This window comes from Indicator indicator, chromosome 22 (assembly GCF_027791375.1).
Source record: "Indicator indicator isolate 239-I01 chromosome 22, UM_Iind_1.1, whole genome shotgun sequence".
Classification (NCBI taxonomy): Eukaryota; Metazoa; Chordata; class Aves; order Piciformes; family Indicatoridae; genus Indicator; species Indicator indicator.
The window spans coordinates 14,567,557-14,581,211 of NC_072031.1; the positions used below are offsets into that span (position 1 = coordinate 14,567,557).

Here is a 13,655-nt window from a genome sequence, read left to right on the forward strand (position 1 = left end):
AAGATTTAACCTGCAGGATCTTGCCGCGAATAAAAAATGGCTGGAGAAATGCAGATGAGTGAAGCACCCAGGAGCAGGGGGGCCCTCCTTCCCTTCCTCCCTGAGCTGGGCAGGGTATCGTGCAGATGCTCAACGCTTTCTGCTACCCTTTAATAATGCAGCAAGCTTGCAGAGGGAGAGGAGAGGCAGCCTCTCATTATTCCTTGGGCTGCTGCAGTCGGCGTCCCCACCTTGTGCCTTCGCTGGAGGGGGAGTGCCACCGCGCGGCGGAGCCTTCGCTTTGTGGCGCCCGGCTCGGAGCCTTCAGCTGCCTGGGCTGGTTTGTTGTTTTTTTATTATTTTTTAGTGATGCTGGAGCCTGAACAAATATATTCAGTTTTCCACCAGCACACGCTCGGCCGCCGCAGCTGATGCAGGCTGCTTTGTTAATCGTTTAGAAACAAATTGTTTAGGGCCGAGGCCAGCCATGTAAATCAGCCTGAAGGGTTTATTCCCCACCCGGCTGCTGAAGAGGGCTCTGCCCTCTGCTGCTCCACCGGCACAGATGGTTTGCAGGGGGAGATTTCAGTGCTCACATTCTGCTTTCAAATGCACAATTGCTGCTGTTATTAGAAGCTCTTTTTTTTTTTTTCTCCCCCCTTGCCATCCCACTCCCCATGTCCCTCTCTGAATCACGCCAGGCGAGTTGCTATTTCCAGCGGCAGTAAATCAGCGCAGGTTGCTAGAGGAGGAGAGCGCCGTCCCCTGCCTGTAAAAATGGGAGGAGTACTGCTGGCATACGAGCAGCACTGCCCTCCACCATCCTCCTTCTCAAACACAGCCTCCCCTTACCCTTCAGCTCTTCGGAGCCAGATGGTGCAGCTCCTACAGGGGGTTTATTAACCAAGAGGCTTCTCTGCAGACTTCTGTTAATGTCACCTTTAGGAAAAGCCTCAGCACAGATCTTGCTGGGCAGCAGGAAGGTAAAGAAGGGCTGATGAAGTGTGCTGGCAGTGAAGGGGTTGTCCTCTCCAGCAGTGACAGCTGGGCTGCTGACCTGCTTCATTCTGGGGAGCAGTTTGACTTGTTCAAGGCACGGCTTGGTGAGGAAGCAGCTGCAGAGAGGACTGCAAACAAAGCCTGGTGTGGTGATGCAGGCTCAGCCTGGGGTGTGTGTTGTGTTAGCTACCAGCAATGAGCACAGCTCTACAGGGACACAAAAAGAGCCAAAAAGTGGCTCTGGGTAAAATATTTTCTGGTGCCTCAGCACCTTGACTAGAGCTGAAGCTTTACTTGATGCTGATGCCTAAGGAAAACCTGAGCTTGGGCAGAAATGTGAGAATTGGTGAAACCCCCCACTCCCCCGGGATGCTCTTGCTCAAAATTGGAGCCTTTAATTCCAGAGAATTTAATTCATCCCAGCCTGTGTCCTTTTCTTACAATGGCCATCTGATATTTAAAGTGATGTTTCCTAGGGTGGTCCCTCAGAGTTTTTGGCCACTGGCTGCAAAGGTAATACCAAAGCCACCCATTTCTCTTGCTTCTCCAGCAGGTAGCTGGGTCCCTGAGTGTTGCCCTTACTGCTGATGTGTTCAAGTCTCTCCATGCTGCCTGTGCTTATTTATGCCAATAACAGCAGCTACAGTCCCTGAAGGAGGGGAGGACAAGGGGTGCTCCCCTCCGTGGGGATGGATGGAAGTTCTTGGCTTCTGATGGTGGGCATTCTCCTGAGACACCAGGCCATGTTATGATAGGAGAGCCCCTGCTGGGCTGGGGGTGTCCCTGCCTGGGTGCATGAAGGTAAGCAGCCTCCTGGAGCAGGGTGAACTCTGGTGCTGATTGGTGCAAATGCTTTCCTTAAAGCTTTCCCCTTTGAATAATTGATGCCTCTTGATCCTCAAGAGAAGCCCTAATTGCACAACTGGTGGTGCATGTTCCATTATTTCTATTCTGTTAAATAAGGTTCTGGATCTCCTTGCACAAGTAGCTTGGTTGGGGTTCCTTAGAGGTGACACTTGAACAACTTCATGTCCCCAGTGCTGCCTGCAGGTCCTCTGCTGGGAAGGGGCAGTGTGCTGAGGTTTGTGAGGATTTTCCTTCTTCTGGAGCCCCATCCATGCTGGGAAGTGCTTGGGCAGAGCAGGGCCTGGGGCAGTGGACTGTCCTGGGCATGGTGACTGTGGGACATGCTGGTGCTGCCCTAGGGTAAGTGTAAAACCCTTCCCCCTGCAAAGGCTGTGAGGAATGGAAACCAGGAAGAGAGGCAGCACTGCTGGGGAGGCCAAGCCAGGATAAAGCTGTTGGAGGGGCCAGGCAGGCGGCCTGTCAGAGAACAGCAACAGGACAGAGGGCTGAGAGAGGAGGAGGAGGAGAAGGAGGACTGTGAGCATCGAGAGGAGCAGAGGCTGAGCAAGAATGCAAGTGGAGACTCTTAGGGAGAATCAGAGGTGTAGGAAATGAAAAACTGAGGAAGAGCAACTACCAAAAGACGGTGGGAAGGCAAGAAAGGGGTTGGGCTGGAACAGAAACCAAGAGAGTGGGGGAAGCTGGTGTCGAGGTTGGTCTACACAAAGATGCAGGCTGAAAAGAAGCTGAGACTGAGCAAGGCTGGGAGGCAAAGGAAGCCTTGAGACTGAGCAAGGCTGGGAGGCAAAGGAAGCCTTGAGACTGAGCATGTGTGTAGGCCAAGGTGGCTTCTGGGGCCAAAAGACATTTGGAGGGTTAGAAGAATTGGGATGCAGATGATGCCACAGTATTTGTGGCCATGATTTTGGAAACCGTGAGAGCTGAGACCATGGGAAATGACGCTATGAAACCAGAGGCCATTAGAGTAGATTCTGCTGGGGGGAAGTGACAGGAACTAAGGCCATGGAAGGTGCTGCTATGGTGTTCGAGTCCTTGGAGAGGGTGGCTGTGTGAGAGGAGATGCCAAGAGGGAGTGGGAGGCTGAGCTGGCAGGGAGGCCAAGAGGGAGTACAAAGCCAAGAGGATCTTCAGCTTGAGAGTGGGAGGCAGAGGAGGCATGGAGGGTGAGAGCCCCATGGACTTTGGGTGCCAAGGGAGGTTGGGAAGTGAAAGGAATGCAAGGGGCTCAGTAGGTGGAAGTCCTGGGGATGCCCAAGCAGTGGAGACTGGCAGTGTCACTGTGTTTTGTTCTCCACACATTGCTAAGCCCTTGCTCTATCACACCTAGGGGTGGTGGCCTGCAGAGCCCACCAATGGTGTTTAGGAGACCCATCAAACAAGTCAAACAAGGTCTCAGTGTACCAATGTGGGCATGTATTTATTGACTCCTATTTATTCTTCCAATTTGAAGCTCTGGTATGAGAAAGTGGAGGGATGAGCTCCTACCAGGAGCAATTTCTCACCAAGTAAGGGGGAAAAAAAATCCTGCCCTCTGCTTTAGTGAAAATGAGAACTTCAAGTTGTGTTGAAACCCAGGTTTTTCCATAGGAGCTTCCACAGCCAGGTTAGATGAAGTTCTTCCCTTAGAGCAGCCATATCTCCAGCTGATACATCCCAGCTGTTTGCAATAACTCAGACCAGACCCACATCAACCCAGTCTCAGCCTTGGATGAGTTTTCACACAAATTGAAACCTAATTCCAATGGAGATTTTGGTGTCTGTCCCAGCTCCTGCCAGCAAAGCTTTGCCATCACCCAGGACATGTCCTCTCCTCCCAGGCAGTGCTGAAAGCTGGTGGTGGAGCTTCCTGCGTTGTGTCTTACCAAAGATTCTGTTCTATGAAGAAACTTGTGCTCAGGTCAGGAAACTGCTGCCCTGGAGAGCGTGGCAGTGGTGCTCAGTGGTCACAACTTCCAGGAGTACCTCCTTGTACCTGTGCCCAGAGCTGGGGTGCTTGCAGCTCTGCTTGTGAATTGTTTGTGTGTGTGGTGGAGTTTTCAGGCACAGATGATGTTCTCCATTAGGACCAGTGGACACCATGGGTTGATCTGATCATGGCTCTGCATCAACACCCTTGGCAGAAACAAAGTGATGCTGATGGTGGAACTGGGATGAGAAGCCCTCTCCCATCGCTGCCAGTGACTGGGAGGCATGGAGGAGTCTGCAGAGGTCAAGTTGGAGGATGAAGACACTGCTAAATGGGAAGTGACTCTGCCACTGGGAGTGCACAGGAGTAAGAACTTCCTCTCCTGAGGAGAAGGAAACAGATCTGTAGCCTCCAGCAGCCTGTAGTCCACCACCCTTGGGCAAAGACTGTGCCAGGTCCACCAGTTCTGGTAGAAGTGTGCCAGGCACTGGAACCAGCAGCTGTGTTTTGGGGGGCAGAGGGAGCATCCCTCCTTTCTGGTCCTGTGCAGGAATGGTCAGTGTGGTCATGCCATGGGTGTCTTCTCTTGTGAAGGGGAACAAATGATTTTGAAGTGGCCATCATCAGGGCTGGGAATGGCCCCAGCGCTTCCCGTGCTGCATATCCCAGGGTGGGAGGGAGCAGCCCTTTCCTGGGTGTGATGGGAGGTGCTGTGGCACAGTTTGGTCTCTTGAACAGCAGAGCCATGTCCAGGGAAGCAGAAGCCACAGGTTTCCACTGGCTCTGGCACCCTGCTGCCAGTGGATCCATCAGCGACGCTGCCTGCTTCCACCAGATGATCTGCAACAAACTCTGTGTTAGGCTGGCAGGAGCACCCAAAAAATGCTCTGCAGTGCTGCACTAGAGCCCATGAGGAGCTGGTGCTGGAACTGCAGAGGACACCCACCCCCCACTTTGATAAAGCCCCCCCAGCACTGTGTGCTGTACGTAATGCATCACCACCTGCTCGCACCTCGTCCTGCCTCCCCGGGAGGTGAGATCTGAGGGGGAAACTGGAAAGTGCCTTGCAGAGGAGGGCTGGGGGCTGAGCACTGAAGCACTGCAATATTTATAACGTGGTGTGTAAGCTGCCTGCTCCTGAAATGCTGCTTCTTGTAGCCTATGCAAACGTGCTGGTGCAGCACTGAGCAAGGTGCAGGAGCTCCAGCAGTGAGCCAGGCTGGCAGCCCTGGTGCAGGGCACCCACACTGCTCCACGGGCTGGGCATTAGCTCCTGAAGGGCTCTGCTCCACCAGCTGAGGTCACAGAGTCATGGGTTCTTGTGGGTGGGAATGGATAGTACAGGTCATCTGGTTCAACTTCTCTGCAGCCAGCAGGGACAGCTGCAACCGGAGCAGGTTGCTCACAGCCCCAAACAACCTGACCTGGAATGGTTCCAGGGATGGGACATCTCCCACCTCTCAGGCCAGCGTGGGCCACGGTCTCACCACCCTCTGTGTAAAAAAAAAAAAAAAAAAAAAAAAAAAAAAAAAAATCTCTGCCTCCTCTCTAGTCTGAATCTCCTTCTTTTAATTTAGAACCATCACCCCTTGTCCTGTCTCAAGAGGCCTCTGATAAGGTTAGGCTGGGGGTGCTGAACCTGGGGGCCTCCTTTAAGAGTCAATGTTCAATGCCATTGAATGCTTCAACCAAAGCAGATAGGAAAGGCTGGAGTGTGACCCAGAGCCACACCCCAGCTCATGGGCTTTCCTCTGGGAGTTTTGACATCTGCCATGACTGGCTTGGAGATGTACCTGCAGAAACCTGGACATGTGTGTGTGCATACAGGGGTAAGTAGACAATTCCTTTGGTAAAGGCATGGGAGAAGAGAAGGAGGGGGAAGATCCTCATCTCTTCTATGGTGGCTTGCTCTGTGCTATCCTTTCCCTACCTTTCCTCCCTGAAGCAAAGACTGGTGAAGCCCCTCTGGCTCCAGAGCTAAAGCATTGCTGCTGGATGCTGCATCCTTAGCCTGTTTGCAGGAGGAGGAGAAGCCTGTGTTGCCATGGCTCTTGCCAGCTCAGCCCAAAGCAGCCCCAGTTGCTGTGGTTGCCACAAAAGCCTTCTCTGGGTCTCCCCTGGGCTGGTGACTCCTTTCAGAAGAAGGGCAATGTTTTGCAGCTCCTCCTCACCATGGTTCAACTGCCCCTTGGCTTCTGGATGGAGAGTGACCAATGGCTGGTTGATGGTGAAGCTCCAGCCACAGCCTGGTGGTGGAAGCCGTGACTTTGCAAGGAAGTGGCTGAGAAGGAGGTGATGGTGGAGAATCTGGGCTCAGGGGTCCAGTCCTGCTCCTGTCCCAGGCTCAGCCTCAAGCACTTCATACACAGCTTTGCTTTCTCTCCCTAGGACTTGGCTCTGCTTTTTGTTCATCCAAGTGTTGCCTGGGAGCCTGCCCACCACAAGCTCCCCACCCTCTCCCAGTCCTCCCAGTGCAGCCAGCACTCACCTTTGGAGGGGTCCTCCTTGCGGTGGCAGGTCCCAGCACTGGCTTGGCAGGAGACCACTTCTCCCTTCCTCCGCAGGTGGGTCCAGCCCAGGAGCAGGGAGCAGATGAGGGCACAGAGGCAGAGCCCCAGCAGCAGATACACCACCAGCCATGGCTCCTGCTCCACACATGCCTTCTGCTCCAGCACAGCTGCTGAGGGAGGAGGCGTGGCCACCCAGGCATCTGCTGTGGGCCAGGCAGAGATGGGTGTGCTTAGAAAGCTCTCAGGTACCTGCTTCATGCCATTGACTTTGTGCTAGGGAAGGTGACAGTCATGTCCCTGTGCTCTGCTCAGGAGGATCTGAAAGCAGTTGTGCACCACCTCCCTTCCCTTCCTTTCCTTGTCCATGGTGAAGCTGAGGAGACTCCCACTTCCCATTCCCACTCTTTCCTTTTCTCCATTGATCGTGGTTCAACCCCAATGTGGGAATCGCAGATCTCAGAGAAAAGAGCCTGTCCTTTCCTGCTCCCCCTCCATGAGGGATGGAGGCAGCTCAGCAAGATGGGGAACAGGTGGACCCTGCTCCTGGCTGGTGGAGCTGAAGGATAAGTCTTACACACAAGAAGGAAGAGGTACAGCAGGATGGGGTTGTGTGATGGAGATGACAGGAGAGAGGCAGCTGCCCTGGCTTGCTGTTCCCTGGTCCCACTGAAATAGCAGCACATGAAGAGAGGAGGGTTTGCTGTCCCTTCCCTAGCACTGGCCCCATGACCTGGCTCCTCTTCCAGCCCAGCCCTGGGCTCCTGCCTTCACCCTCAGCCTTACCTTCACAGGTTGGGGCACACTGCTTCGGGTGCTGCCCACAGACCACGCTGCAATCAATGCATGCTTTCAGGAGCTCATCATAGTAGAAGCCAACTCTCCTGTTGCACTCCATGGACTCTGCAGGAGGGGAGGGAGACAAACACAGTGTCCTGAGCGTGTCCTCCTGCCTCTCCTTTCACAGAAACACAGATTGGTAGGAGTTGGAAGTGGTCTCTGGAGATCCTCTAGTCCAACCCCGCTGCTGAAGCAGGTTTGCCTGGACCAGGCTGCTCAGGATCACACTGTCCAGGCAGGCTTTGGAAAACAGCCAGAGCAGGAGACTCCCCAGCCTTTCTGGGCAACCTGGTCCAGGTCTCTGGCACCCTCCCAGGAAATAAGTTTTTCTTCAAGTTCAGGTGAAACTTCCAACCCCAACCAGTCTGTGGTTTTGATGGTTCTATGCCCGATGCTGTTCTGTGCTGAGCAGTTGCCAGACCCAGCCCCTCTCTGGAAGCTGTCACCTTCCCCAGCAGTTTGGGCTCAAAGCCTCCTCTGCAGCTCAGCTCAGGACCTTAGCCCTGCTCCCAGCTTTGCCCCATCACTGCCTGCTTGGCCCAAGGACAGCCCCGTGGTGCCCCCACTCACCACACAGGGCAGCACACCTCCTGGCTGCAGGCTGGCTGCAGAGCAGGCTGCAGGGGATGCACTGGCAGACGAGGCTGTCCCAGTACTCCTGCTCGCTGCAGTTGCTCATGGCCGTGGTGCTTCCCATCCATGGCTGCAGAACGAGAGGCAAAGTAAGTATGGGGTGGCTGCCACAGGTCCCTCCTGCAGCCACCTTATCCCTTGGCCAGGGCTGGGACCCCTCACCAAGGGGCACTTGGCTGTACCCCAGTGCTCACTGGTCCTAGTCTTGGGCAAGAGCACACAGCAAAACCTGCTTCAGGCTTAGCAAACTCTTCAAATTGTAATCCAGCAAGAGCATGTCCTGTGCCAGTCCCAGGGGACATGCAGGGAGGCCCCCCTGGCTTAGAGGTGGCCCTGAGCTGTGCCCTGATGATCTGGGGATGCAGCATCTGCCTGTGGGAGTGGGAGCAGTGGGAACCACTCCTGCTTTCACACTTTTCTGGAAAGAGCAGAAACGTGACCAGACTGACCACTGGCAATGTCTTCTGAAGTGAATCTTAATTCTGGTACCTTCTGAACTCCTCTCTAGTGTTCAGATGGTTCATGCCATCCTGTGTGTAATTTCTGACATCTCCTTTTGATCTTCTGGCATCATAATGAAACTCTCCTTGATGTGCAAAGCTCCCCTGAGCGGCAGCAGCAGGGACAGCTCTCTGGGGGAGCTCTGAGCGCTGCTTTAAGCCAGCAGAGCTGGGATGGCTGGGGTGGACATGCTCTTGTCCCGTTCCCCACGTGTCCTGTGCCTGCCTGGGCTGGATGTGATGGCAAAGGCCCAGAAGCAAGGCAGCAGCAGGACAAAAGTCCAACCAACCCCTTAGAGTTTGATGGATGAAGTCGGTAATGAGCCCTTACTCATTAGCAGCTGAAATATTTGTGCCTCTCTGTCTGCAGCTTCAACTGCCCTGCCGCACAGCTTGGACTTGGAGGCAACCTGAGTGATGGTCTTGGTCCCCGGGTGTGGTGCCAAAGGCTTCCCACTGCTCAGCAGTACCTCCCGTGCCGTGCCCGGGCCGTGCCCGTGCCCATGCCATGCCATGCCACACGCCGGGTTCCCAGGAGCGTGAGCAGGCAGCTGCAGGAATCCCTAACGCACAGGACGGGACCAGGGCGGAGCTGTGCCGGTTGCTGACCCGGAGGGTCCGAGGACCGCCAGGTCCCCCTGGGAGCCGCAGCTGCTTCCCGCACGGGTGGGCGAAGCTGCTGCTGCTGCTGGGGCTCAGGAGGCTGCCTCCGAGTGCCCAAGGGCTGCAGCGCTGCTCTTGCAAAGCCAAACCCTGAGTTGTGTACAGAACCTCCCCCGCACCCAGACCAGGCTCTCTGCTTCTCTCGCTGATGCCTGGGAGTGCTTTGCATGTCTGTCTGTCCCGCCGCTGCCTGCACAGCACCTTCCTGCAGAGGGGCTGAGGTCAAGCTTCCTCTCTTCCCTCCTGTGAGATGGCTCCTACCCGGGGCAGCCCCAAAACCCCCTCCCGTTCCCAGCCCTGCAGTCCCAATTGTTCAATTAACGCTGCTATAAAATTAAATAATTACTTTCCATGACTGGCTGAAGACATTCCCCAGGGCAGAGCAAGGCTCGGGTCCTCTCGAAAGCTCTTTGAAGGTATTTTGTATCCAAAGAGAAGAAAGAGAAGACACCCGTGGATGGTGGCAAGTCCTGGGGAAGTTGAGGTGAGTCCTGGGGGTGATGGTGGAATCCTAGGGATGGCAGGGAGAGCCCCGGGGATGGCAGGGTGAGCCCTGGGGAATGGCAGGGAGAGCCCCGGGGCTAGCAGGGTGAGCCCCGGGGGCTGGCTGGGTGGGCCCAGCCATTCTGGCATTACAATGGAGTTTCACATGGGATAACTCATGGGAACTGGAGACTTGGGGCTGTGTCTAAGCTGGGGGCTGCAGGCTGGGCAGGTCTTTTATCACTGCTGCTCTGCTGTGAGAGCAGGTCCAAGGTGGATGTTTAGTCCCATCTAGGAAAAAAATCTCTCCCCAGGGAGCCCCAGGCTGCACGTGATGCTCTTGGCATGGTGCAGCCGTGCATTTCTCATCAGAGCTGGGTGTATCTCATCATCTGCCTCCACGCCCACCAGGGACCAGCATCCTGAGATCCCCTATGGACCTCTCATCCAAAGCATTAAGCAATCATCTCATCTCCAGCTCCATGGTACTGATCACCTTCAGCAGGGTTGAAGTCCGTTGTGGTGACTCTGCTCCTCCAGCAAGAGCCTGAGGAGAAGCTCTGCTCCCTTCCAGCCCTCTGGCAATGTCCCCATGGCCTCAAGCCCTGGCATGGACAAGGCCCTCACCGCCCTCTCCCCATGTAGCCCCTCTGGGGGTAACTCACGTTGGACTCTCCTGCAGCATCTACTCCTTCTCGGTTCCTGCCATGGCTCCACGAGCTCCAGCCTGAGTCCCCACACTGCTGGGGAGGTTTATTATTAGAGAGAGATTTGATTAGTGCTTGGGCCCTGTGCTTCCTGGGGCTTCCCCTTATCCCTTCCATGCAAATTGGATGCATGCACAGCAGCTGCATTGGCTCACAGGGCGTCCCTGGGCTGCTGGGGGTGCAGGGGCCAGGGTGGGAGGCACCCTTCAGGGCAGTGTGTCACAGGGCTGTCCTGGGCCACACTGCAGAGGAGCTTGCAGGGAAGGGGCTCTGTGGCACCTGCCCTTGCATTGCCTGGCTGCAGTGGGATGTTTCCTTTTGCAGAGAAGGATGTTTTGCTGTGTGGAGGGTCAGGAGAGCTGGGAGGTCACCCTGCTGGTCCTTGCTTTCCTGGGCTCTACTAAGGAGGAGCAACTATGTCAGAGCAAGAGGCCATGCAGACACAGGGGCTTGGGGCTGTGGGTGGGGAGGAGCAAGTGCCCCTCTCTGGGGCTGGCAGAGCCCAGTATGTAACATTCCAGTGATACCACATGGCACCAAGTACTGGCCAGCCTCGACTGCTGCTTACTGGCACTGAGCAGCACTCTGGGAACCAGTCCTTTCCCTGCCTGCAGGATGGGCATCTCATGGACCCCAGTATGATGCTTTAAACTTTTCTCTAGCACATCCATGTCTCAGAGGCAGGAAGGTTGCAGGAGAGCTGCCCTGTGAGGGCAATGGGAATGCCAGCTGGGCTCAAGGCCTGGTGCTGCCCTTGCTGCTGGCACTGGAGGTACACAAAGCATTAATAACACAGCTTGGTTTTCACAGAGGGAAAGAGCTACCCCTGTGCTCCTGGCAGCCTCCAAGAGGACAGCTGGGTGTTTATTTTCAAATCTCACCTCATTCTGTGAGTGGAATGGGCTTGGTCAGCAAAGCCATAAAGCAGCAGCCCGGCAGCATTCCCTAGGCTGCCTTACTGGTGGGATTTGACCAAACCGTGGTGCTGAGGACCAGTGCAGGAAGGAGCAGGCTGCAAACACCACCCATGACTGTGACCACCACCACCCACGGCTGTGACCACCTCCCATGACTGTGATCACCATCTCTGGCTGCAGCTATCATCTGTGGCTGACCTGGGTGTCTCCAAGCAGCAAAACACCCTGGGCAGGTCTGGTCAGTGGCACAGCATTCCATAGGGAATGTCCAGTGAGAGCAAAGCCAGACTGCTGCACTTACTGCTTTGCCCCTTTCCCACTGTGTTTGATTCTGGAGGTTTCTCCTCCTTTCCCCCAGAGGTGCTGAGCAGGGCTGTGTGGGGGCTGTGGCAGCAGGGCAGTGACTCAGCTCAGCCTGGTGAGCCCTTTCTGCAGCAGCAGCTGAGGGGAAGGAAGGGGCAGTACCTGCTACTTTCTATAAACATCAGCAGGGCAGTAACGTTTTTTCTGCTCAGCTCCACTCCTGCTTTCTGCTCCCAGTGCTGATCCACAACTGAGAGACCAAAAGGTCACATCCAGGGAGCAACATTTTGTGTCCCATTGCAGGGATGTTGGAGGCTGAAGCTGCTGATGGGGAACAAAGCCCATAGCAGAGAAACCCTAACCCTAATGGCTGCTTGAAACTGCAGAGGCTGGATGTGGCCCTCCTTGTCCCAGCTCCTGTGGAACAGAAGGAACCAGCACCAGCAGCATCCAAGGGACCACGGGACTTGGAGTGAGGGCTGAAGGGGAGGAATGCAGTGGCCATGGGGACACTGCAGCACCAATGCTCTGCATGTGCATCTGAGCCAAGGATGGGCTCACTGCTGGCCTTGAGTTTCCCTCTCAGAAGATCTGTGGAGGGTCCTGGGAGGGAGCACGAAGGCAGAGGCATGGCTGGGAGGGAGGAATTCATGGTACAAGGGCTTGGAGGGAAAATGCACTTTTGGCTGCACATAGCTGGTGGCTATCCATGTGCAGACTTGTCCCACTGGTGCTGGCAGAGGGTCCAGAGCTAAAGCAGAGCCAGCTGTGATCTGGGCATTGCCTGTGCTGCTGGAGCATGGTCCTGGAGTGATGGCCTCAGCCCTGACTGTCAGCTCTTGGGGTTTTGCAGGGGAAACCTACCCCCATAAATAGCAGCAGGAGACTTGCAGTTTCCACTCTGGTGTGCACTCAAGAGGGAAGTGAGAAGCACTTGGGGGTGGTTTGTCCCTCCTCACTGAGCAGAGATCAGGCAGCATAATTTTGGCTTTAAAATTCTGGGTGTATGCTTTGAGTACAGCCCCATCCCCTCAGCTGAGCACCCGACCGCCTGACCTCCTGGCCCTGAGTGGCATCACCCCCTCCCACAGCCTCCAAGGGTGGTGGGTGGCTCTTAAGCACCCCCAAAGACCATAGCCTGTGAGCTGCTGCCTTGCAGGTGAGGTGGTGGCTGATGGCTGGTCCTGCCTGGTGGTTGTCTCTCTGCTGTGGGGACACAGGCACGGATCAGGCAGCAGCCACCAGAACCTCAATCAGGCTTTCTGGCTTCAACCCTTCCTTCATTGTGTGCCACAGGAGGGACAGCATCACTCAGCAGCAACCCATGCAGCATCCCAGTGTGGTGCATCCCTCTGCTCAGCTTTCCTCCTTTAACACCCAACTGCATGAGGCTCCAGAGGTGCCATGATCTGTTTGGGATGAAATCTCCCAGTTTTGTCCTGGCAATAACATGTTGGGTTTGGTTTTTTTTCTGGTCTCTGCTGGTGCAAGGAGAGCTGCAGGGAACAGGCTGACAGGGTGGACAACATTTGGCTCTAATGGTTTTTGGGGAGGCTTCAGGTTCCCTTTGGACAGCTTTGTTTGGATGTTTGCCTCCCAGGCTCTCCTCAGCCCATCTGCCTCCTGCAGTGCCTGTGCTCTGGCAGGGCTGAGCCTTGGCCAAGTTGTTTGCTTGCACCAATGCTCCCCTTGGGACCAGGGGCCAGGGCAGGGGCAGGGGAAGAGGAGTCACTTTGGGTCGAAACCAGCAACTGTGAGACGGGGCTGAGCACAGATGGGGCTGAGCAGGGCTGCTGAGGACTCATTTCCTTCACCCTCAGTCCTGCAGACCTGTGCTCTGGGATGCCCTGGGTCAGGATGTGCCCAGCCCCTCTGCACTGCCTGGCTGTCCTCTGTGTCCTGCCGCTGCTGCCAGTTCCTCATGGCAAAGCACAGAGCTGCTGTGTGACCAAAGCCACAGGGCTGCTGGTGTGCAAGAGCCATTGCTGCTGCCTGGGCTGGGGTGTGTGCAGGTGCATGGCTGGGTCCATCTGCTCAGACCTGCACCCACCTGCAGCTGCAGAGCCACCAGGGCCATGCTGCAGCCACCTGGTTTGTGAGGAGCCACTATGGTGGCTGTGGCTTATGGCTGTGCCTTGGTCAGCCCTGGCTGCCTGCCCTGCCTGCAACACTGCAGCCCCCTCAGGAGCCAAGGGCAGCAATGGCCTATCTTGGGGGGTCAGAGACCCCCGGGGTGCAGCTCCAGCTCCCCACTCTTGCAGCCCAGAGGTGCCTATCCTGTGCCCGGACGTGGTGCTGGGCTCAGCTGTGCTCTCAGCTGTTTGAGTCTCTCCCCAGGAGATGGCACCCTT

The 13,655-nt window shown here is 55.7% G+C and overlaps 1 protein-coding gene across 1 annotated transcript; it reads right to left on the reverse strand.

Annotated features, from left to right (window-relative positions):
• Nucleotides 1–4,316: 4,316 nt before the first annotated feature.
• TNFRSF13B (TNF receptor superfamily member 13B) lies at nt 4,317–7,777 on the reverse strand. The gene is made up of 4 exons (XM_054390873.1): nt 7,669–7,777; nt 7,045–7,161; nt 6,240–6,461; nt 4,317–4,591 (listed from the first exon to the last, which is right to left on the reverse strand). The coding sequence occupies exons 1-4, from the start codon at nt 7,775–7,777 to the stop codon at nt 4,317–4,319; spliced, it is 723 nt and encodes a 240-aa protein (XP_054246848.1).
• Between the last annotated feature and the right edge of the window lie 5,878 nt (nt 7,778–13,655).

Coding starts and splice junctions, on each gene's coding strand:
- TNFRSF13B (XM_054390873.1), bottom strand. CDS start 7,777: ATGAGCAACTGCAGCGAGCAGGAGTACTGGGACAGCCTCGTCTGCCAG. Junction 6,462..7,044: donor GTGTGCCCCAACCTGTGAAG/GTAAGGCTGAGG, acceptor GGCCCACAGCAG/ATGCCTGGGTGGCCACGCCT. Junction 4,592..6,239: donor CAAGGAGGACCCCTCCAAAG/GTGAGTGCTGGC, acceptor AGTTTGTTGCAG/ATCATCTGGTGGAAGCAGGC.